The 25,425-nt window shown below is 37.8% G+C and overlaps 1 protein-coding gene across 6 annotated transcripts in view; it reads right to left on the bottom strand.

Annotated features, from left to right (window-relative positions):
- The window catches only part of CARMIL1 (capping protein regulator and myosin 1 linker 1), a 189,972-nt gene that overhangs the window by 45,545 nt on the left and 119,002 nt on the right, over nucleotides 1–25,425 (bottom strand). For all 6 annotated transcript variants that reach the window (XM_054284676.1, XM_054284680.1, XM_054284678.1 and 3 more), the window contains 10 exons: nucleotides 23,202–23,283; nucleotides 21,808–21,907; nucleotides 21,666–21,720; nucleotides 16,246–16,418; nucleotides 13,885–13,953; nucleotides 9,509–9,602; nucleotides 7,248–7,346; nucleotides 5,401–5,529; nucleotides 5,020–5,151; nucleotides 666–841 (listed from right to left, as the gene is read on the bottom strand). In XM_054284676.1, the coding sequence (XP_054140651.1) occupies nucleotides 666–841; nucleotides 5,020–5,151; nucleotides 5,401–5,529; nucleotides 7,248–7,346; nucleotides 9,509–9,602; nucleotides 13,885–13,953; nucleotides 16,246–16,418; nucleotides 21,666–21,720; nucleotides 21,808–21,907; nucleotides 23,202–23,283 (1,109 nt within the window). The remainder of the gene's footprint in view (nucleotides 1–665; nucleotides 842–5,019; nucleotides 5,152–5,400; nucleotides 5,530–7,247; nucleotides 7,347–9,508; nucleotides 9,603–13,884; nucleotides 13,954–16,245; nucleotides 16,419–21,665; nucleotides 21,721–21,807; nucleotides 21,908–23,201; nucleotides 23,284–25,425) is intronic.

Raw genomic sequence — 25,425 nt, 5'->3', positions numbered from 1 at the left:
AGGCAGAAAGGAACTGAAAAGGGTTAAGTACAGGTTAACCACATTATACTGTGTAAATATATTCTCCGATATACATTCAGTATGAAAAAAAAGCAATAAAAGGTCAGGTAAAAGCCACTTTTTTTCTTTTTTTTTTTTACAGGACAAACTAAGAGTTACTTAGGGTAATGGTTTCTGCTCCAGGTTTGTGGTTTGAATATCCAAGTTTCCATTTTTTAAGTACGTCTGTCTGCTGTGCACAGCTCCCACACCAAGTCTTAAAATGATTGCTCCAGCTATAGGACAAGACCAAATGTAACAATAGACAAAGCACTATTACCACTCAAAGTAAATAGTGTAATTTCCTTCTATTACATTAATCCAGTGTTAAGTGAGAAAATACAGGTTTTTTTAAAAAGTATTAGTCATGAAAGTGTTATTTGCATAGCACAGACCAAATCTTTCACTAAATAAGAGAGCACACAAATTCATGATCTTAGTTAACATCCCTAGAGATTCCAAATATATGAATCTAAGTTCCCAGACCTGCAGGACAATTTCCTGCTCTTTGAATGCCACAATATACTTCCATGTGAGTCACAAAGGCATTCCAAAATTCTTTCACTACACAAACACACAACCCAAAATCCAAATTCCAATTTTGTTAGACTAGCCTCCTAAAGTACCTAATTTTATTGAGGATATCAATTCCAGATTGCTCCAAGAGGACGTTTTTTACAAAAGTGCGTGGGATGGAAATCTTCTCAGTGCTGGCCTCAATGAGGTCCTCCCGGATGCGAGCCTTCTTCATTACATTTGGGCAGAGGTTTTCTGCTGCATCCACCATAGACTCAAGGAGTGTCTGCAGCACAGTAAGCAAAAAACAACATCAGATACTGGCATTCACTTTAGCTCGGAGGTGACAGCATTATTCTGTCAAATATGACACTTTTAGACTTGTATTTTTCACAATTCTTCTTCTGCTTCCCAATCTATTTTGCATCCAGCTGCAATATAAGACATTTTACAAAATATAGCTTTGAGAATCAAAACACTTGTTCTGAAAATGACCCGCGACTGCACTTGTTTGCCTTTTCAAATATGAAACATTTACATCTCTGTGTGTTGAACTGTCAGAACAAATTAGCTTCCCTTGTGCACCCACCACTGCAGTGGATGCTCTGCTGCAGCTGCCTTCCCTCTAAACTGTGCCCTGAATCACCAATTTTCATCAGTGCTCCAGACCTGCCAATTTGTAAGAAGCATCAGTAAATGAGGAAGAGAGATCCTGAGAACTCAGCAGGCTGTAGATGGCTGGAATATACCAGCTGAATATTAAGAAGCAGCTACAAGCATGATCTGCAGTTGGCATGCAAACCTTTAATATATGGCTCTCATTTATATACATGAAAATCTACAGCAAACTTTAGATCCAGCTAACAATCTTTATTCACAGAACCACAGAATGGGTGAAAGCTTGGAAGGGACCACTAAAGGTCACCTAGGCCAACCTCCCTGCTCCAGGTTTCCCTACAGCACATGGCACAGAATTGTGCGCAGACAGTTTTTGAGTATCTCCAGTGAGGGAGACTTCACACCCTCTTCAGGCAGCCTGCTGCAGTGCATGGCCACCCACACAGGAAAAATCCAAAGGAGGGTGGGAAAAAACCAAGGAACAGGCCAGAGTAGATTTTACTGAAATGGGCCAACTTGTCTCTGATAAGAGTGAGGGTTGAGAAGCAAACAGAAAAAGGTACTTACAAATAACAAAATAAAAGAAGTAACATTTCTGTGGAATGGTAAGCCTAGGTAAGCCTAGATCTTACCTAGGCATTTGTAACTTGCACAAAAACAAGAACTGCACTCCTTGAAAATGCTACTGATTTCCTTTTTCTTCTCAATCCCATAGCACAGGTGAGTGACTGCAAATTCAACTCCATTTTATCAACGTTTTTATCTCTTTGCACAGCCCTACCATAACTAGTAATTTCCTTATGCAGACAATGAGCGAGAAAAAAACCACCATTGCTGCATAAAAAATTCAGTGATTCAAAGCAGCATTTTTCAGTCTGTAGCTTTTACAGCCTGGAAAAAACCAACAAAGCAACATGAAGCGGCCACAGTGTACAGGAACATCCAATCTTTGCAGCATTTGATTTAGAGTTACAAGGGACAACTGCCATTATGGCTAATAATATATCTTGTTGCTGGGTTCTCAAGATGCCCTTTAATAACTCTTCCCACACTCCCTCCTTCAGTCCTCGAGCAGATTCTGGGGCAGCATGACTAATGAAGAGACTTTCAAGCCTCTATGGCCATATCCCCATGGGGGATGAAGAACTTGAATGTTAGAGAACACAGAGCCAAGTAAACTACTAATGAGAGTTCCTGACACATCCATTTTTTCCATAGCATCTATTCATTGGTGCAATTGTGTAGTTTATTGTGAAAAAATTGCCTGGCCTCTCAAGAGTTACTGATGAATCACAATCATAAAAGTGATAGACTTGCTATGCTGAATTACAATTGCAGTCTAAGCAGGGTCTTTCAAAATGGATCATGTGAAAAAATGCTGTGAGAAGGCATAGCAGGAAAAACTAGATCTTTTCTGAATTTTCCAAAATCAATTTTTACTCAAAAAAACTGAGAAAATTTGCAATTTAAGTCAGAGTTTGGATCTTATCTTCAATTGCACAGCTCAACATGATTTCTTTACTGGTGGATTTTAGCTGTTGATTTCACATGACCATTATCTATAGAAGGTATCTACAGAAACCTTTCCTCACCTCCTAATTCCATGCCCAAATCTTTCACTGATGGAAAGCCACAGCTACCAATATTGACTGTAAAAGTGCACACATTTCAGTCACAAGGCTGCAAGTACCAGTCACAGGTGAAAGAAAAGAACAAATTACTACCCATAATTAAAGAATCTTAGCATTCAGGGGAAAGATACAGTGAGGAAAAGGACTGAAGAATGATGATATCAAAATAAAAAATGGAACAGGTGATGGAGCCAACAAATCCTTTGCTCCAGGACAAAATTTAAGAATATTTTGAGCACCTCTGTCATTACAAAACAATTGTGTTTGTATAGGTTCCACTTGTTTTGCTTATTTTCCCTTGGGCTTTTACTGACTGATTAACACATCTCCAGGTACTGTGAGTCCACAGTGACACCAGCAGGAGAAGAAAAAGGCAAGGGTCTTGCTATAATTTCTCCTCCAGTCAACTCAACTCATTCCAATCTATTGTTTTTTTCTTATTCTAACTCCTTTCTTCACCCCTCTTCCTTTCCTTTAGTTTAAAAAAAAGGAAAAAAAATCTTATTTACTTAAAATATGTTCATTGCCTATAACCAATTTCTAAACTTCTTTTTAGAATCACACTCCAGTTGCTATGGAAACAAAAAATCAAAACTCCTCTTACAGAACACAGGATTTTTCCCACCAACAATTACAAAAAGAATTGTCTTTATGTGAGCTCACCTATCTATCTTTACAAATAATAAACTGCTTGTGATGTTTTGAATTGACCTAAACTACTGGGGGGAAAAAATAATTCTAATCCATGTTCATCAGTTCTTCCTCCATGCATAGAACTTAAAAGAAAATCCTTCCACCTTAAGTGAAAATTAATAAAAATGAGTGTTGGAGTATACAAAGAGCATTATGACTTTATAGTTTTTTGTAAGCCACTTAAATGTGAATGCCACACAGATCAAAAGTAAATGTAAAAGTTAGAATGGTTGAGCTAGAGTGCTTTTTGTTGTAAATGCGTAAAAGTGTAAATGGAAAACACATTAATTCAGGAACATTCCAAATGCTGAAGAGGCTTTTTTTTCACCCTCTGTAAGACTCTCCAAGATGAACATATTCAAGTGCATAAGCCCAGCATGAAGGGCTGACCTGACTACTCTTGTACCAGTAACACCCCAGAGGTTCCACTGGGAAGAATCTTATGGATAAATCATGTCTGCAGAAATTCTCACTGCATTTCATATAATGGGGAAAGGGAGAAACATACGAAAAATAGAGCACCATTTTCCTCCTCATTAACTTTTTAATTTCAAAAAAGTAATTAGTAATATGGCATTATTATTGTTCTTCATTATATTTCCACTGACTGAAGCATTTTCATGTTTCAATTGAAAGATCAAAGAATCTGAAGATGAAGGTTGTAAAGTGTTTAAATACTGCAGAACACAGACAAAGCGGCTTAGTCACAAACAGAAGTTGATCTGAGCTGCCCCAGAGCCATATTTTTAAATTAATCAGCTTCCATACAGATCCCTACTGTTGTTAAAATTTCTCCACCTTGTCTTCTTCCAGGACTGATACCTCTGCACATGCTGTATGGATGGCTCTTTGCTTGTTGCACAGGAAGAGCAAACATAACTGAAGGTGCAAGTTTCTGCACAGGTGAGAACATTGATAAATCAATGACATCTATTTCAAGAGCTGAGGTTTGGCAGGCAACTTATGAGATGATTTCATGTAAAGCTGCCTGTACCACTTGTAGGTATTGGGCACTCTCAATACCTACAAGTTATCCAAATCCTGCATGAGGTTCAAAAGTGGAAATCTTGCATAAGGTTCAAAAGTGACCACTGAGGAAAAAAATCTGCCACGGAGCCTATAAAAAAGCAGCTTTCACTCTACTAGGGCTCCTTAACTACCAAGCACTTTCCTCCAGGGCATGAGGTTTCTTAGGGTGCTTGAGAATTGTCTTTACAAAAGGCTGAAGGAGCAATTGATCAGTCTTCCCCTTCTAGCAGCTGAGAAAAGATGATAATAAACAGTATATGCTCCTTCTGCCCACTGAAAACATACAGGCAACTTTTTATTTTATTCCAACTGGGAAAAAAATTTAAATTACATGGCCCAAAGTTATAAGAAACTAATAATGGAAAGATAGCTACCTTACAAACAAATCTACTGAGAAGAAAAATCAAGTGTGGCACATTTGCATTTAGCAACAGAAAACCTCAGATTTAGTTATTTCTGCACGTGAGAGATGGTAACACATCTATCCACAGACCTTAAGTTGCTCGTCCACTACCCTTGTGACTTCTCCAGCCATGGATTCAAGTGTCTCTTGGATTGGATTGGAAAGTGAACCATTTGCTCCTGCCCAAGAAGCTCCACCGAGGTGATACAGATTTGGTAAGAGCTGTAAGACAGGAAGAGTATCTTCAGAAAATATGCTCATCATTGTCTTCAGGACAAACAGCAGGGAGTTTCTTTGGCTGAAACAAAGTCTTCATAAATTAGAATTATGACTTTAAATTCTAGCTATAGTTGGTCATCAGAAGGAAATACTCTTTTGTGACACATATTATTTTCACTGCCCAAAACCAGAAAAGCTGCAAGCACACACAGAACTGCTCTCAGCACTGCCAGCATGCTGGGAAAGGCTTACTGTTTTGGAGTTCTTAGCGTCCCGCATCAGCCGCTCCGCACATTTGACGTCCTCCTGTACAGCATCCACACCGCAGTTTCTTAAAGAGTTGAGATGATCTTGCACTTTTACACATATTCTGTCAATCATCTACTTGAACAAAAGGAATACAAAAGATAAAACATCAGGATGCTGGTCAAACACAACCTTAATCCAGTCCAGGTAGAAAATCAATAGTAGCATGATGAGATTTGCGGTGACAATATAACAACCTGGAAAGGCATGATAAGACCTTGGCAGTATGTCGATACTATTGAAGGAAAGAGCTACATCTCATAAAGACACCTCTAAGCATTGCAAAATAAATAAAACTTTACCATCAGGAAAAATTAATGCTGTGGAATATTTCCCCCACAGAAACCTCCAGGATAACTGCAAATAATCAACAAGTTATCCTATTTAAGTGTTACTCTGGTTTTTGGATCAAATTTAATGCTGCAAATGTTTTTGATATACCCAAGACTATAGTCTAAAGGTCTCTGAATTGTTAAGAAGTTCATACAGTATAAGAAAGCTCTGTTCATTCAACAAATACTAACAGTGATTTCTCCAGTCTAAGCAAAACGCAACTGCGCAGGCTTCTGCAGTATTCTTTTAAAATGTAAATATTCCTAGTTGCAAGGGAATTAAAACTATCAAAGCAGAGGTTTCCATCAGGCATTTCACAGTGGGATAAATTGGACTTAGTCTGTACCCACAAGACAGTTCATTCAACACGCTGCAAATGCAGGGCAGGTGGTATATCTGTATCTTACAAGACAAATCACTAAGAATGCCTGACACATAGTCAGCTTTGATTAAGATATATGAGGCAGGGAGATATAATAGTTAAAAGTCTTTATCAGCCCACTTAGCATATATCAGAACCGGCTATTTGACATTTTGAAGCAACATCTGAGTGTCTGCACATCATATAAAGCCTACAGTTCCAGCATCTTATATCATTAGCAATGAGAACTGAAATAATTTCACAGCATGCTCCTTTTCAGATCCACATGAATCTCTCTCTTCAAAGGGTTTTGGGTGGGTATTTTTTTACAAGTACAAAAAGCTAATTAATTATTAGACAGTAGAAAGTCTCATTGGGACATCTGGACAGAAAAAAAAAAACACTCTGGGAATAATAATGCAATTCTATCATCCTACAGAGTCTTTTTCAATTCTCTTTTAAAACTGTTTTTAAAATCCATTCCTACTGTACACAATTTAGTACAGAAATCAGTAACTTTATTTCAAAATAACAATAAATTACATTTCCTGAAACTTGATGTGTATGTGGTGTTGGAGAAAAGCACAACTAAAACTATAAAAAAAATCTATAAAAAAAAGCTATAAAAAATCTAAACTTATATCATATAGAGATTATTTATTTCAGGGGGGAAAGTGGCATTGGAACAGGAAAATTACTAGAATAGAACAACTGGTCTTACAGCTTCTAGTTCCAGTATATCTCCATATACCATTTTCTCTCTCAAGAGTTAGAGTACAATTTCATCTTCCAGTAACAAAACAGTGTCCCATCAAATTTTAATAACACAGGTAGAGCACAAGCAAACCAAACTGTTCCTGGTTTCAACAGTAGTTTACTTGGTAATACCCTGAGTCTTTCTCTACATGGTACTGCTGTATAGAAGACCATCATCTCACACATGCTTTGCTTCCAAATACCTTGTCATTGATAATTAATACTTCTTGGAAAACAGTATAACCCACGAGGCACATCTTGAAAGTACTCAGAATGAGAGAGAACTTCCTCCCCCCAAGCAGATTTTAGGCACTGAGGTGTCCATTAAGTATGAAATTCTCACCTGCTGAGTGGTGCTAGTGACAATGCCTTGCTGCAGCCGATATGCTTGCTCCTGTAGGTACTTCCTCGTCTCATGGTTACGAAGCAAGTAGTTTTCTATCTAAAAAAAAGAAAAAACAAAAGCAGAAAAAAAGTCAGATTAGAAACTGATTTGACTCTTCACATTGTAATTTGTTTTCAGTTTTGTGTTTTCAATTTTTCAATTCTGCTGTGTCAGAATTGGGGACTGACAAGAAAAGAGCTGCCTAATTATTTGTTTATCATCTGCAAACTTTATTTTGTGTGCCTCAGTGCTTAATAACCACATCGGCAAATACAAATTCACTCACAAACTAGTGAAACATGGTTAAACATTGTGGTTTTGCCAATATTTTCTGAAAGAGTGTTCCATTTTGAACAATTTAGCAAGTTATGCTGACAAAGGATTAGATCCTGGTTTGAGAAATATTTGAAAGGACTCTTAACTGTTGGGTGTTGTAGATATCATGATGACTCAAGATATTTGATTCATTTCTTTCAGATGTCTTTGGCCTGCTGCAAAGACAGATTTGAATAGCAGTATGTCTGAAGAAAAAATAACTATCTAAAAGTGCCTAAGTGATAGTGAAGCCTCAGTTCACCTGTTGGTTAATTAAAGCTAAGCAGTACAGAAGTGCTCTTTAGAGACAAGTGATTCCTGCTGACAGGCCACCACAGTTGTCACAGTTGCTGTTTCATAGTTAGAGTAACCCCCTAACCCTGCTCTATCAAATTTGGTGAAGCCAAAAACACCTATTAACAAACTGTTCAAGGTTCATCAAAGGTGATGGACCTGGTCTGAAAGAGAGAGGGGAGGAAAGATGAGTGGAGCAGCCAGCAGGTTGTGAGGCTGAGATCAGTGGGGACAGTCGCCTCTAAGGTGGCAGCAGCAGCAAGAACTGCAACATCTGACCACAGCCCAGAGCAAATCCCTGGGTTTAGCCAGTTTGCCCACCCCAAGCCAAGTGTGCTGCAGAGACACCAGAGCTCAGGAGGGTGGCTGCTGTGTCCATCAGTCAATCAGTGCAGTTGTCCCAGCATCAGGCTCAGTCCATGCAGGAAGGCTTGCATCCCCACCTGCAGGAATCACCTGTGTTGTGTTCACAGCACCACTCCTGACACCAATACCTTTTCTAGGAGCTAACTTCCTCATGTTGTGTGAAGAAAGCATAACCACACATTAAAACAAACTCAGGGTCTAACAGTTTTAGCAACCTTGATATGAATAAAAGGAAATGCTCTTTGTACATAGTGCCTAATTAACACACAGAATTTAAATCCCCATGGCCAGAAGCTTCCCTGTACTTTTTTCAGAAATGCATCTACCAGTCTAGATGTGAACAAGGCCAATTAGATTAAATGAGATGTAAGAAATATGTCCATCCCCCATGAATCAGAATTTTAAAAGCAGAATTGAGAGAATTTTCATGCATCAAAGAAAAAAATACTAACTACCAGCACCTCTCCCTGTGATGCTCAAATTACAGAAAGCAAGGATCATACACATTTGCTTTTTAATCACAGTTATCTGTAAGAACTATTTATAACATTTTTATGGCCTTACCCCAGCTGAAGGAAAACTGCTCATTAAAGAGATGTGAAATGTGTGCTTCCTGACTGAGCAGGAGGCTTGTTTGGAGCTCGCAAGATTTACCATATTAAAACTCAGCTGGGAGTTTTATAAGTCAGGCAAGTGGAACACTACAGATACTGTCAACATCTTTTCATCCAAAAGAACATGCTGGTGCAGTTGCTTACTTAGGGCAACACAGTGTGTGAATTTTATATGTACAATATAAAACACAGGCAGTAAATGTTTTCATCCTCCCTCAAATTGAAGAGCACCCTTTGTCTTGTACAGAGCTGACTGCACTTTTTATGCCAATATAAAAAGTGTGCACCAGTAATTCTAAACATTTGGTAATACCCACAGGCACATATGTAAAAAACATGCAATTTCTAACTCTCTCTTTCATAGTCAGGCCCACAGTAATACCAGGTCTAGCATGCATTTTTTTAGTTATGATATTCTGACATCACTGCATTCCATCAGCCTTCACTCCCAGCATTCTGCGGAATAAAAAGCTCTTGCAGCACTTGATTACCATGTATATGTCTCTGCAAACCAAACAATCCTTGAATCCAGTATAGAATTCTTATTCAGCCAAGCATGAAGTCTCAGAAACTTAAAATGACTATATTTTTGCTGGTTTGATTTCTGTTCATTGGTGGCATATGCAATACCTTTTGCAGAGCCTCTTCTGTTTTCTCAGGGTTTGTTTTGAGTGCTTGGGAGGCGTCATTCATCGGTATAGGCATGAATCTCAATGTATAATTCCTAAAGAAAAAAACAAATTGGTGGTGAAAGTTAATCTAATTACTGTATCTCTTTATAATCACTGTAATTTTTTATGAAGAATAACCTAGAAAGGAGAAATAAATGCATCCAGCTTGTTCATGGAGGGTACTAAGAATGTATTTTTCACATTTTTAAGTTAAATAGTTGGAAGTATACATGCTTTTTTTTGCTGCTAATTCTTCTTTACTACTAGACAGAGAGGTAGATTCTGAAAAGCAGTTACATGGTCGATGCCCAGTGGCTGCTGATTAAAAGCCTATCTGCCCTCTGTGCACAAGGCTAGATTATTTTTGTGTATCTAAACAGAACAGGGAGAATCAGTGCCTGCTGGAAACTGTATCAGATCTAAGACTAAGTGGAAATACTCAGTAATAGACAGATAGCAACTAAGAGACTGAGCTTTAGAAATTTACTATTTAATAACTTCTCATGTTTACAACAATTTGAAGACACTTGCTGCATTTTTAATAAAAAGCTGACAAAACAAGCATAGCATCTCCACGTTGCTTTATGCAAACGATTTCTCCCTGCATTTTCCTTATTTGCTTGCAAAATATTTCTGCAGCTTAGTCCCTCTGCTGCAATAAGAAATTAAGGACAGGAGTTTGGTCCTGAGTCAAAATTACATTTTAACTCTGAGAACATAAACTGACTATCATAACACAGTTACACTTAAAATGCCACCTACAGTGGTATGTCCACACAACTTCAGACTTGAATAAATGGGAGGGGAGGAAAAAAAACAGCAGGAAGTTTTTAAAACCTGGAAATTATTCTTTCTATTTTCAATTAATCCTTTATTTCCTGCAAACATTTCTTTCTCCTCCTTCTGCAAACATCCCACTAACCGTCTGTTCCTATTCCATCCAGAGCTACACAAATATGTTTGGAACCTTCTATTCTTGAGCGCTTTGAAGTTGGCAATTTCAGTTGAGTCACCACCATTGATGACAGCAGACCATGCTACTCCCAACAGCAGACACCTTAAATAGTGTGAAACTCCAAGCTTCTTTCCCTCCTTCTCCCACCAGGTGCTTGGACACGTGCAACACCATTCTCTGGAGGGCAGTGTCCTCCTGAACTGCAAACACGCCGATTCCTCATTGATATCATCCAATATTTTACTTTAAATGATAATGGAAGGCTTTTATGTTTCTTCCTCAGTGCAAACATGGTGATGTATAGTGGCAGGCAAAGTCCCTGTCCTTCCACAGTGTCCAACTGTCTAGTGCATCAGACAGAAAATTACCTCTTCTTTTTAGCTGTCTTGTCCTTCAAAAGAACAACACTGCAAACTATACAGACCTGGCTATGTGTCCTCATGTAATACTAACCAGTGTCCACCACCATGGGGAGAATTTTTAAATGTCAAAGATGCTGAGCTCAAAGACAGATAATTACAGAACTTGCTGATTGCCTGACAGGTGGGGTATTTATTTAGTTAAAAAAAAAAAAAGAAGGTAGTTTTCTAAGGATCTCTGCAGCTGTTTGACATTTAATACATCCCATTCATTGAAATCTGTAATTGCCAGCTCTCATTCTAGCAGTTATATGCTAAATTCAATTTAGTCAAAGACTTGGTGCACTCTCCCTGACATATGGACACACAGAGCTGGAGGAGGGCAAATGAAAGGTAAGGAGATTTTCATGGACACACAATCACAGAGGAAAAACTTTCTTTCCTACCCTAAGGGAGAAAGGAAATCCTCAGTACCTGGGTTGCTTTCAGACACACAGTATTATTTTCATCTAAGAATTTACCAGCCCTTAGGGGAAAATATCAAGAATTTAAAGCTCACTTTTCAACTTTATCATTATGCTTTTTTTTTCTCTGTTTCCTTGAAGTCTAAAATATTCCCCCATTCTTCTTTTTATTAACACTCCACTTGTCTCTTGTAAAGGAGTACATTTTGCTACAAACTCAATAATCCAGTAATTTCCTAAGTCATCGATATACTCAACAAAATACCTATATTTAAAAGATGTTAAATTTCAGAGAGGTGCTTAAAGACTGTAGAGGATGTCCCAAAAGAGGTACCAAAAACCTCTTCTTCTAGATACAACATGTGTAACAACAGTCCTACATTTCATCACATTATTTCCCCTGTAACTTCTGATCCACACACTACATATGCTCTGTGCTGCAGTGGAGATTTTACTTACAGGAATAAGATTATCTGTTTTTCAGGTCAGGGTGTGTGAATTTCACATCACTGCTAAGGGAAGAATTCATAGCCCTCTGACAGACTCCAGCATTTCTCCTGAGATATTAGAACTTCAGCTATTTCTTCAGTCAGTCCATACAGAAAAAAATATTTCAGAAATGAACATGAGACAATGCTGCAGAGTCCTGGGGCAGAGGGAGCTCTAGGCTGCAAATCACATGTTTATCTTCATATTAAAATTACAGAGATACGAGACTGTGCTTAATGGCCAAGCTGAATAGGATGCCCACTGCTCTCAAATGCCCTCCTGAACTGACACCTGTAAGGGACTCTGCAGAAAATCTTCTCAGGACTTCACACTACCTCTCTGGGACACCCCTGGAGCAAAATCTGCCAACAGCCATGGCCCTGGAATTCCCTTGGAGGAATAACATTTTCAAACAGCAACAAGCAGATGAAGAAAAGTTGGAGATCAGGAAAGAAAAAGCCTTCCAATTACTTCAGCCTGTTTGAAAGTCTGCTAAAAATCACCTCAGCTTCCTGCCTATGCAACTAAAGTCTACCTTTCTTCTTGTTTTGTGGTTTGGTAGATGAATATTTTTCATAAAATCAAAATAACACATAGAACACATGTCCTCAAACATCTTCAGTATATTTCATTCCATTTTGAGCAATGTTTTTTTTCTACAGAATATTGATGGCTTCAGGTATTTTTAGGAAACATATGGTGAAGAATGTTCTCAAAATGTCTTCAAGATGGATTGTTTACAGCCTAATTGTTTTCAGCCAGTACTGACAGTCCCTCTCTTCATGTTTAAACCTTTGTTGCTTGTGGCTTAGTGTGTGATGTTATCAATGTTTTTGACAATTTAAAAATCTTTAAGGCAACATAAAATGACCTCAGCTTCCAAGTTAAATAAATGAGATGTCACCCGGAAAAAATACAGTGCCACATAATTAACTGTGGCATTCCAGGGGTGTTTTTGTTTAGATTACTTGCTTTTGCCTCAGGATTTCCACCCCTTCTCTATTTACTCATCCAAACACTTTGGAACAGAGAAATAAAGCTAATGCTAACCAGAAAACAAGTACATTTCCTTTTCTACCAGACTTCCCCAGGCCCTTTAACAGAGAAAGGTCTACAAGTTGACAAATAACCTTTCCAAATTCTTACTCACTACAATCAATGGAATCACTGCAAGATTACTTGCTTAATTATACATAATTTATCTAATTTCCCACATCAGTGCAACTGAACTCATTTCAAAACCGAGTATATAGACTACAATAGTTTCACAAACCAAGTAACTTTATAAGCTCTAGCCTCATGCCCCCTGCAAGGGTTAAGGTGCTCCCTTAAGTAGTTATACAGTTTTACAAAATAACTTGCCTGGGACCTAGCAATAGTAGATTACATTCACTTTCTAAAGAGAGCCTTTGCTCCTGCCTGAGGGATTTCATGATGTAAAAAACTTCAACTGCTGCTTAATTTAAATCTGCAATTCTTCTCTCTTAAGAAAAGTAATAATAACATATAAAGAAATGTGATGGATGTGGAGGGAGATGAAAGCAATTTAACATCTATCACTGGTAATAGCTGCATCTGTGAGTAAACTCATGGAAGCAAAATGACCCAAAGCACAGCAATTACAAAGAAAAACTGCAGGTCCTGAGATCATCACTATTAATTTCAACTTGCTAGGGGAAAGAAAAAATGTCAGATGACAAAGGCCCACTTCAGTAATTTTCTGTTATTATGTACAGCTTCATTCACTAGAATAGAATTTCTGCACACTAGCAACACAAGAGAATGAAGCAAAGGGAAAATATTACCAAATTCAGAATTTGAACGCTAAGAGGAACTCAAGGACCTTAATGTTGATAGCAGAGTATGGATGAAAGAGCCACAGAGCCTCTTCCCATCCTTTTGAAGGATGTGAAGTCATGAATTTTCCTTTAGATTAAACATCCTGATGCTTAAATTTGAGAGCACTCAGCATCTTCAAGATCATATTGACTGCGGTGAGAACTGCAGCTGCTCAGATCATTCAGGATCTTTGGCCTCTTCATCAGACATTCAATTACTTGAGACTTACTTTTCCAGTGCCACAGCTATGTCCTGGAAGCCCTGTGCAGTGATGTTATTCTTGTCCCATATTACAGTTCTGAGAGGTGGTGGGAAGAGGAAAGAAAAACGTAAGTTAAACAAGAGTCACCAAACAAATCCATAACGAAGCTTTGCATATTGAAATAACATGCTGCTGAATATTCAAAATTGCAGAAGGCAGCACTTTAAAAACTTGTCTTTACTTAGATGGTAAATCCTTGAAATGACAGAAATTATGGATAAATACCCAAAATCCAGTTGCCTGTACTTTAAAGCGGACTGTACTGTATTTTCTATCATTAACATAAGTACCTTTTCTAAAACACAATTGATAGAAAGATTTGGGCACAAATTCCTGCTTTTTTGAGGAATAGCATCAAAACCAAAGTTCAAATGTCTCCTTTGCAAGGCCATACTGAAAAACTAGAAAATTGCAGTAACTGGTCAATCTCTGTTCCACATAGGCTACATGTATTTTAAAAATTCATGCTGATCAGAGGTCAAAATTTGCAGGCTATTACACATTCAGCCCTGCACTAAGCTCATCACACTGTTCACATGATTCCCCATGCAACACAAGTAGCTGCCAAAATAAACCATTAGGTTAGGTGCATAAATGGTAGCTCTTTTGAATACACAGTAATTATAAGAGTGATCAAGCCTTCCCCTCCTCCCCCAGTTCAGACCACTCAAGCAGACTGCTTGGCAATTTGCAAACACATGTTCAAAGATCTCATTAGTAGGCAGAAGAGACAGACAAGCAGATAAATCTTGCTTCTGCTAGAGCACCAGTTGTAGCTGTTCTTAAAAAAAAAAAAAAAAGGCACAAAACCAAACAAAGATTTCTGGTGTTTAAAAGAGAGGGGGAAAAAAGATAGATAGCATGCTTTCACAAGTATTGACATACTTCTGTTGTTGCACAATTATCCCTCTGTTTTTTAGATGAAAGGTAAGAAAGAGAGGAAGAGAGATTCTACACTCACTCTGCAAACATCAGGTATGTTAAGGGTTAAATCTTGAATATTTCTGCCACTGGAAAGTGTGTTTATACTTCTACCTGGGTGTCATTTTATAACATTTTGGCAGAGCCAGTTACCATTGCATTATTCAGCCTGTAATCACACCACAGACTGTGGTGACATTATGTCAACTGTGACATTCAGCACACTGTGAAACATTTCAGTCTGCCACTCTGAAATGTATCAAGACTTTATTTCCTCAAATATTGTGGTCATTTCAGGTTAATGCATTCAATAAAACTAAGCCATCCCTCCAGTGCTTTCTTGACATTTTTAATATTCAGTTTGGGCACAGCAACACGAAGACCAGAGGATCCTTGCCTCTTGAACAAAATAGCCAAGATTGTTTGGGGGAATTTCTTATCTTCCAGGGAACAAATACTTGGAGACCAAGTAAAAAGTGGTCTTTTTACACTGGTAATACTCTGAGGAAGGTTCATTTGCACAGTCTGAAGAGGAGGAGGGAGGATTATCTTTCCTGATGAGGGTGACATATTTAGAGGTCCCCATCCAGATTTATGCTGATCGAAGGTTTTACTGTGTGTCAAACACATGCTGGATAGAAAAAGAGTGATACTCTCAAGCCATCAGTGCCAGACATGCTAAAAAGCAGTGAAGTTGTTGGGCAGATGAAGTTGCAAAGAAGATATGCCAAGGTCCATCAACACAGTAGGAAGGGGAGAAAGGAAGGATGGATGGTCCATGCTGCTCCCCATTCTGAATTCCACATGCTCTTAGTTCTACAAACTGACACTTCAGAAGACAAAGAAAAATTCCCTTCAGTTTCCTACCCAAGTATCAGAATTTTCTCTGCTGGGAAAGCCTCCAGTAAGAAGGAGAGAGCAGAACACAAGAGAGTAGCTAAGCACTAGAATTGAGTTCTCAGGGACACTGTGGAATCTTGGTAGAGATCTTCAAAACCTGCATGGACAAGTCCCTGAGCAACCTCACATAGCTTTAAGTTGGCCCAGCTTTGAGAAGAACATTGGGTTTAATCAATAGAGAGCTCCGTAACAATGTAATTTTTTTCTGTCATTCTAGAAATTTGAAAAGTCTTTTAATTCCAACAAGAGGCCTTTCTGTTTAAATGTAGAAAATTTTCCCCAGTTTCAGTTAAGGAAATGTTTTTGATGGGACAACTTCCTTCTCTTGTTTTTCTGTTGTTATTTTCCTTTCTCTTAAGAAAAAGAAGGATGAGAATCCTTCCAAATAAAGACACTTTAAAGTACCTGTACGTAGAAAGGTTCTGAAGAGAAACAGATTGAGAATAAGCCAACTACTTCAGTATTATTAAGCCATTCTACTGTTTACTGCAAACACATTTCACTTACCTGAGTTTGGTGTTTATCTGTAGGGCTTTTGCCAGCATCTTTGCTCCCATATCTCCCATGGCATTTCCACTAATATCCACTTTTGTGAGAGAAGTATTGCTGCCCAAGGCATTAATAATGATGGTGACCTCAGTCTTCAGCTTGGAATCTGCGAGCGACAGTGACTGGAGAGGCTGTGGATTATAGAAAATGCACTGATAACAGAGCTGAAAACGCACTCATTCCTCAAACACCAACTGAAAGAAGTTACAAGTTTCCCAAACTCTTGGGGACAGCAGTAAACATCAAAGAGTTATTTCTGTGTTAGCTGCAGATCCCAACAACACATGATAAATTGGGAGTCAATAACTTACAGCACAGGCATCAAACACATGCACACAAGCAGATTAAATTGTAACACCCTGTGAAAAAATTATTTTCAAGTGGCAGTGCCTCCAACTTCCTGAGTTCTACTAATACTAAGTACAGAATACAGTGTAAACCTCAAGAAAGGGAAGATAACAACCAGCTTCACAAGATATCTTCCAGCGTCCAGTGGGTTTTGCTTTACCAGCATTTGCATTTTCAGTGAAAAATCAAAGTATCTACCATTCCCCTTCTCTCCCTCAGGCTGAGACTTTTGCCCAAGGGCAAATTACAGTCCAAGCCATTGTTAAAACAAACAGTTTCCTTAAAGTGTTTTATTATTTTTACTTCAAATTTAGGAGTGATTTTGTATATCTGTTCCTTCAACAAAGGGCATGGGTTTTCAAGAAAAGATAAAACTGTAGCAGGTCTGAAATCCAAAGCAATATTGACTTTTTTTTACAATTAATAAGTCTACTCATTGTAATAGATACTACAATATTTTTCAGTAACTTTATTTTTTCATGAAGCATATTAAGCTGAAACTATCTTATTTGGCTCCAGCAAGTCATACTCCAAGCCTCACAAAAACCTTTTCTAAAAATGCCCATATTTCCTCCACTCTCAATACCCCCAACACTCAACAGCAGGAGCTCAAGTACCACGGTTAATTTATCCCCATGCCTTGCATAGATATCACAGCTCCTAAAAGTGCAATTTGTCTTTGGTGATGAATGAGGACTCCACAAAACATTTCCCTTACTCAAGTGTGAGTCCATACAGAGAAGTGTATCGTCATTATATACCCACTTAGGCATGTGTTCAAGGATGAAATATTGGAGCCTAAAATCCTCAAACAGCCAGCACAAGAAAATCAACATCACATAGCAATGAGCCACAGCATTTATGTTACATCCTGAAGTTTATACAAATTTAAATAAACCAACTAAACTCTGCACACCTTCCAGGGTCCAAGGTCCTTGCATCATACCTGCTATACAATCGGATCTGACTCCCCAGACACCACTGGATTACAGTGATAACCAAAAAACTTGCAACAATGAAAGAAATGCACTTACTAATGAGGAAAAGCGCAAAAATTTGGAGGCACAGCAGGTTGATAATTATAAAGTCTAGTAATAACACAAGCCACATACTGGTTTTATTTTAAATGGAAGTTATTAAATTACTATGCTAATACCCTTAATCTGTCTGTTTTTGAATTTTATTGCACGACATGAAGAGGAATGTAAAGAATTATTAAGAATTTAAAATCAATAAAAATGTTAACATCACATTTAGAATGGCACTCAGGAGCTCTTGACAGAAGTCTGAGAAGCCCTTTTGCTGACAGATTCACAGTAAAGCAGCACCATGCAGCACTAGGAAAAATCAGCAATAAACTTGTGAATGTGAGATTGTTTCTGTTTTTCATGTGTCACTTTAGAAATGGGCATTGGAGTAACTGAGCTGCACATGATCCCTCCCACGTAATTTTTCTAAATCTCAAATATCCTCCCAGGAAGCTTCTTGCATTCCAACACTGACAAAACAGTATATGACTGAAAACACTTCTGTACTGTGTTCTGTAAGGATTGACAGCCATGCACCATCTAAATATTCATTAAATTATCTCATCATTACATTAAAAATCCCAAATGAAACAACAACAAACAAAAAAAAAAGGAATCAAAACCAAATCCCCCACAAATATGGGAAATACTCTACAAACATTTCTTTTAACAACTTAATAGTTTTAGCTAGATATTGAGAAAACAGAAGTCCAAGGAGCACTTTCAGTGTCCCTGCTACAGAAAACAGGTACTTTGCCAATACAGAGAAAATGCCTCAACACAATCTTTTTAAGGAAGAGGAATTCTCAAAGTACAAATTTACAATTAGAAATGGTATGATTTTATTCATTGATTCAGTCATACTTCTGTTGGAAAAAACCCTAGGAATTAAATCAAGCTAAGTTTGTTTTTCCTAAGAACAAAAATGCTGCAAAAAGCCACCAAGAGCCAATTCTGCACCAAGCACTGAACTAACAACTAAAGATAATCATCACTAGAAATTCAATGCACCTATGCAGGAGTGATTACCACTCTGAGTAACAACACTGGCATACCTGCAGTGTAACATCCATTTTTGCAACAAGAAAAGGAATGGGCTCCTTAAGAATACATTATAATAGTCAGCATAGTATAGCGCCTATTTATATAAAAAAATACATGAAAAGAACCCAAAAAATGAAACTAAATGTTACATTCTTGCTTATATAAAACACCTGTGAAGCTCTGCTATGTAGGTTACTACTACTGCTTTTAAATGCTGCAGAATTACATTTAGGTATCACCCTATTTTAACAGTCATAGAAGCAAGCCACTGATTGTTTAAATCATTTTACTCATGACTCACATTAGCACAGCAACAGAGCTATTTAAAGTGTGCATAAACACACGAAGAAGCATTTAGAGATTTTTATTTTAGATTAAAGCCACTTGCTTCAGCTTTCTATGCAGACCATGTGCAGTCCCTAAACTGTGCAGTGTGCTCTGGGCAACACCACACCCTGGTCTCTACAACCGCATCTTAAATTTTTCATGTCCTGTGGCAGTAAATGCATACTGCTGTTAGAATGAGGACCACCTCATTTAAGATTCAAATTGAAATAGCTAGAGACTTAAAATAATTTTCTAACATCGAGATACAGTGAGGACAATCCTAGGCTGCTTTTTGCAACATATTTTTCCCACAGTGCTACAGTGTCTGTCCTCAACTCTCTTGCTGCTAGGAGATAGTTCATGCTGGTTTTAGTGCTTGATGAGACAGAAAAAACCCAAGATTCCTTCACTGAAGAGGATTAACAAGAGAAAAGAACATGGGGCAAGAAGAGGCAGGGTAACCCCAAAGGATCATATGCTATATCCCAAATGTTAATGAAGTGACATGAAGGAGAGACAGTTATTCTAAGCAGCTAAATAAAACAACTTTTTGGTGAATTATTTCATTATAACGCTGTTTGAAAACAGGATGACAATACGTTGTGTACTGTTAGGTTAGGTCAGGAAAACATGGTGGGTAAGAATTACAGGAGCACATCTGACCTGTGTATAGTGTAAAAGGCAGAAAGTGGAACAACAAATGAGGTTGAGAAAAGAAAAGGAATGCAAGAAGTGGAAGCTAATGATGCAAAGGAGAGAGAACTGTGCAAGAATGATACACGCAAAATTTAACAGCTACCTTTTCCTACAACCTGGAAGTTTCAAAAAGAGAAGCCAGGAAAGATAAACAAAAGGTTGTAACACTTTAAGTAGAAATAATACAGTGAAAGTTGAAATTTTTGTTCTTAAGAAAAGATAGTAAAGAAAGTAGTCATAAAATAGGGGGGAAGTGCCAACAGCATGTTTGAGAAGATGATTTGGGCACTGAAAGGCCACAGAGTGCATTGATGAGGGGTTTTAGGGTATGGTCTGAGTGGGAAGAAATGTTCACCTGCAAGAGAACAAAGGAATAATGGAAACAGAAAACATACCAAATTACATTTGCTTGTGATTCAGTTCTTCAGGACAGCTGTGAAAGGATAAGCATGAGAAACAGGGCAGGACAGAGACAAATGCCCACACAGAAGCAGCAGGTGGTATCTGATGAAATGAAACCCCTCAGTATAGGATCAAAAGGAAAAGGAAAGGAGGGGAAGGCAGTCCTGCAGCATTCCCTTTAGAGGCAGAGTAGGAGGAGGTGGTCACACAGCACAAAACAACAAGGTCAGCCTGGTACAAGAAGCAACACAGAGTTTCACCAATACATTACTTAGCACAGCCCTACATCTAACTTGTGCAAACAAGGATTTTCATTAAGGTGCTCTCATTACAGGTGTTACCTCAATTAGAATCAGTTTTGGTATCTGTATGAAGAACTTTACCACATCATGCTGACCTTCCATGCTTTAAAGAATAAAATGTGGAGGAAGGCACAGAATCAAGAAACACCAGTACCACTAATCTCATTTAAGAGGACAGAAAGAGCATAGAGGACTGGTTTAATAAATCACTTCAAATACAACTGAGAACTAAGAAAAAAGGAATCCAGAATATGAGTCTAATGACCTTGCAAGGCAAGAGACACTGGGAATCCTGGTTAAAACTGCCAGGATACAGACACAGATGGGAGGAGAAGACAGCCAGGCAGTTAATATGGAGAGCATGAACTTGGAGGTGAGACAATAAAGACAACAGGAAGTAGCAGGTGTTCAAACAACCTGAGTCTACAGTTGGCTGTCTCTGGAGAATGAGGAAAGCTTGCTTGGTACTTGCACAGGAAATTAAGGAGAAAGAAAGGACTAAGAGTAGATAAATAAAGATTGACAAGCATGAGAGTAGCAGGGCATCTTAAGATCCCCTTCCAACCAAAACTAGGATGCCAAGAATGGGCAAGAACACAAATTCAACCACAGAAGTATTTCAGAATAACAAAAGTAGAGAAATTAAGGAAGTGAGCAAGCATCCCAGCAAGGTACCCTGAAAAGGTTTTATGAAATTGCTCCCATGACTAAAAAAGGTTAAAAACAGCACAGTGAATGGTTTATTTTCATCTTTGGAAGAAGTAAGGAATTCTGAGAGATTGCTGCAGTGACCTTGCCAAGGAAAAAAAAAGTTAATACACAAGAACAGCTATCAGGAAATGATGCATTCTATAAATTAAAAAAAAAGCATTACTATTGAGAACACTATGATTGTAATCTCTTATCAGGACACAAAAGTTCTGAGAATTTGTGCCTAAAGGGCTGTATAATTTAGACATAAATAACTAGGTTACACACATCCAACTATTTAAAATGAATATTTTTCAACAACCACAGATCCTAAGACTATCCTCAGAAAATGTTCACCTACATGGCACAAGTTAATCCAAATTACAATTTGAAAAAAAAAAGCAAATCCAAAATACTGGATGTATCTGTGCAGAGTTGTGATCAAATCTTACGCAGCAAATTAAGAAAATGAAGAAAATTATCAGAAATAGACTGTGAGGGTACAAATACACATGATGATAGTATGCAGAAAGATACTCACTGAATCCTCGTCTTGAATCATCTGAACTAAATTATCAAGTACTGGAGTGAGATTTCTGAGGGAAGAAAAGTTAGGAAGATGATGAAATCAGCAGTTTCTCCTCAATCATTCTCTTGTTATTTAGAAAAAAGAAAATCCTTACTTGGATTTCATGTTGTTAAAGTTTTTGCCTAATGCCAAGTGTCTTATCGACCGGTTTTTACTAAGCCAGACTACAAGGGTTGAGAGATCAGATTCTAGGCCTGCAAAGAATCAGATTAGATTAGGAATTAAAACACATTTTCACAAAAGATCCAGACCAGGGCCAATTACTGATTCAAGTAATTATAGCAGCATACTAATATCCAAAATGTGTAGGAAAATTTCCATTCTTCTATATTTAAATCTTTTTCTCACTAGTGCCTCTGCTTTTCTATGAGAATAAATGCTTTCTGTAAAAGAAACCCTTTAAATCTCCTTGCTGATCAGCTATTAAAGGCACCTCTCAGAAACACAGAAGAAAATTCAGTCCCCTATCCACAGTCCAACCACCCAAGGGTAGTTCCTCACAGGGTCAGGCAGAGTTTCAAGTTCCTGGGGGAATTCTGAAATAATGCTAATCACCATGTAATCTTAGTAGAGCTGTGTACCAACAACATTTCAAAGCCTTCAAAATCCTGCAAAAAAGGCTAACATAATACACTACAAATAAAATTACCTGAAAAACAAGGCAGATTTTTTTCTACTCCTGAGTAAAAGAAAATTAACTTTAGTATTCCCAAGCTAGTTATGTATTTGAGGAGTCCACTAGATAGATTACAATGATTTAGAATTCAGATTCATAGCATAATTTAGATTTCAAATATCTATCTTTATTTATAAAAATAAATCTTTTTGCCTAACTGGGCTGAATCAGTAGCTCTCACAGCTTTCCACCTGTCCATCTTCTTGGGCATTCCACTGTACTGGGAATCTGTTTCTGAAATACTTCTGCACTTGGCTGATAGAAGGGCAAACACAGCAGGTGAATTCTTCCAGTTCATACATCTACACCTTGGATCTGCAAGATGAGAAGCCAGCTCATATTTCCAGGAATACCTGTGCTGGGAAGCACAGAGACTCCAAAGCAGAAATATTCAAAGACTATTCCAAAGACTCAAGCAGGTCTTTTCTCACCTGAAGCTCTTGGCTCTTTGCTCCAAATTTCCCCCCTCAGCTTCATTCTGTACCAGACCTTTCCCTTTGTTCTTTCACTATACTTCTAATTCTCATTCAGCTTCTTATCTTCTTGTACTTGACCCCAATTTACCCTGGATCTAATATGAGTTGGTGCCATTATTTTATTCTGCTATGTTACACTGATCTCAAACAAAATACTTTTGAGGGTACAGTTAGTCTTCCAACGTTCCTTAATAAGAGGCCTTGGTCTGAGACATTTCCATAACAGCATGGCCAATAAGCACAAAGCAAGAGCAAGCACCCTTAGTCACACTGAGAGCTGAAACAAAAAGCATTTCTTGACTTGCACAACTCTCCATTCCTGTTCTGTGTACTTACCATTGTCTGAAATATCTAGGCTGGTGATATTGTGTATTTCTGCTATGCATCCTTCCAAGACTTGTGCACCTCCAGATCTTAACTAGAGACAAAACATCATCCATTTTTGCAAACTAGTTATGGTTTCAAGATCACACAGAAGACAGTGGTAGGAGCTTTGTGAATACAGAAGGCACTAGCAGCGGCAAAAACAACAGCAACAGAAGAAGTTATAGACATCAAAATGACAGCCTATGCACACATTCCTACTGTCCTCATTCTTACTCTCAGTATTTGCATACAAATGAGAAAAGGGACTCTCTTTGCTTTCTCTTGAAACTACCTCTCAGCCTTTAAATTAGGAAAATGCCTAAATGGTTAAACACAGCAAATCCTTTAGCACTTGGGCTGGGCAGTGCCCGAAGGATTGGGGTGAGCATTCTCTACATGAACATTTTCAGTGTCTGGTGATACAAAAAAACAAACTTAGACCAGCCTATCAGCTTGCAACCCTGGCACCCTTGAACTCCACTACAGTCAGGCCTTATAGGGAGCATCTTCTTCCAGCTCTTAGCACAATGCTAAGGTGCCCAAAAGATAAGTGGGGGGCATACAAAACAAAAAAAAAATCTCAATTAAATTATGCCTCCCTGTTGCTGAAAAGAAAATTCAAATAATCCAGTTGTAAAACAGCCATAAAAGACAATGAACAAGAGAAAACAGTAATATAGTCATTCTTAAGAAATAGCAATAAAAGAAAAAAATTGCAACAATAACAAAATGCCTGACTGCAAAATATCAATTATTATATTATTAATCTGAAATATTACATGACTATAAAAGAAATGTCAGGATTTAATGAAAAAACAATTAAATGTTCTAGGAGAAAAAATCAACATTAAGAATTAAAGTAATGAAATCTTACACACTTATTTACTAATGCTACTGAATTAACATCTTTTTTTTCCAAAGGAGCAAAAGCATTTTCCTTTATTTTACAGCTATGTACTTTTATATAAGGTGCATTTAAATTTATAAACATCTCCCCCTAAAAGATTTTAGCTGAAGTAGGAAAAAATTCTATGGAATTTTCATTTTTACATTTTCTATCTTCACGTTATTTGCTTCAAAAAGAATGGAAAGCTTTTTCAATCCTCTTCAAAGCTTTTTCACTTCCTGGGCATAAAAACTGTGACATTTTTTACTTAGTTCACTTACTTGGGTAAATAGTCCGAATCTACCTGCTGATATTTCTGAGGACCATCAGCTTTTATCCATGCTATAATTATAAGAGCCACAAATGCCTTCTAGAAGCATTTTTCAATAAAGACTTGATTTGGCACTTTTTTGAACATTTGAGGTATGCGATGGGTTAACAAGCAGCTGCATAACTTGACCTGATAATTTGGAGAATGGCCTTTGGTGGCCAAAGATGACACCTAAATCATAAAACACATTCAGAGTGTGAAAAGTACAGAATATAAGGCACCTTATCCCCTCTACATAAATCAAAGCCTGCCTATCCTTCACCTCATCCTCTCAATAAGTAGTCATATTACAGGCTGTATTTGGGCCAGAAGCGCTGCAAATTTAACTCAATTTTATTTTAGTAAGAGCGTTTATAGCATTTGCTGTATGAAAGCCAAAATCATCCAGTTTTGCTTTGTGCTGCTTTCTCAGTGTGGCCCACCACAAGACACACATTTCACACAGAGTGTCACATCTACTACTGCAGAATCTATGGCAGATCATACATGGAACTGGATTGGTTGTTGGTAGGGTAAAGTTCTATACACTAAAATTGTACTCACAACAGAATCCAAATGCTTTGGCTATATATACTTTGAGGGCTGAAGTGGAAAATTTTTCAGGAGTAGCTTTCAATCTTGTACCAGATAACTCTACATTCAAAATTTTAAATATATAAACATTTCATGAGCACAAATGGTGATATCTATTTGATCTGAAAGTGATGACAAAAACTCCACTTTTAGGATCACAATTTGCTGCAACTGTGTTAAAATACTTTGCACATAAATATATATATAAAATCAGAGATGAATTGAAGTGCTGCTTGTCAACGTGGACTGTGATACTGACAAAAAGACTCTCTGCAACACCTCTACATGATATACTTCTGAGACTATAAAGAAAAGCTCTCAGAAAATGAAGAATAACCCTTCTACAACTAAAAATGCCAAGTGTGTTCAAAGCTATGAGGTACTAATATGGGAAGGGCAAACAA

Source organism: Melozone crissalis, unplaced genomic scaffold (assembly GCF_028551555.1).
Source record: "Melozone crissalis strain CALT ecotype California unplaced genomic scaffold, PUWL_Pcris_2 ptg000042l_1, whole genome shotgun sequence".
Taxonomy (NCBI): Eukaryota; Metazoa; Chordata; class Aves; order Passeriformes; family Passerellidae; genus Melozone; species Melozone crissalis.
The sequence above is the reverse complement of the archived record's forward strand: the minus strand, read 5'-3'. Positions and strand labels throughout refer to the sequence as shown.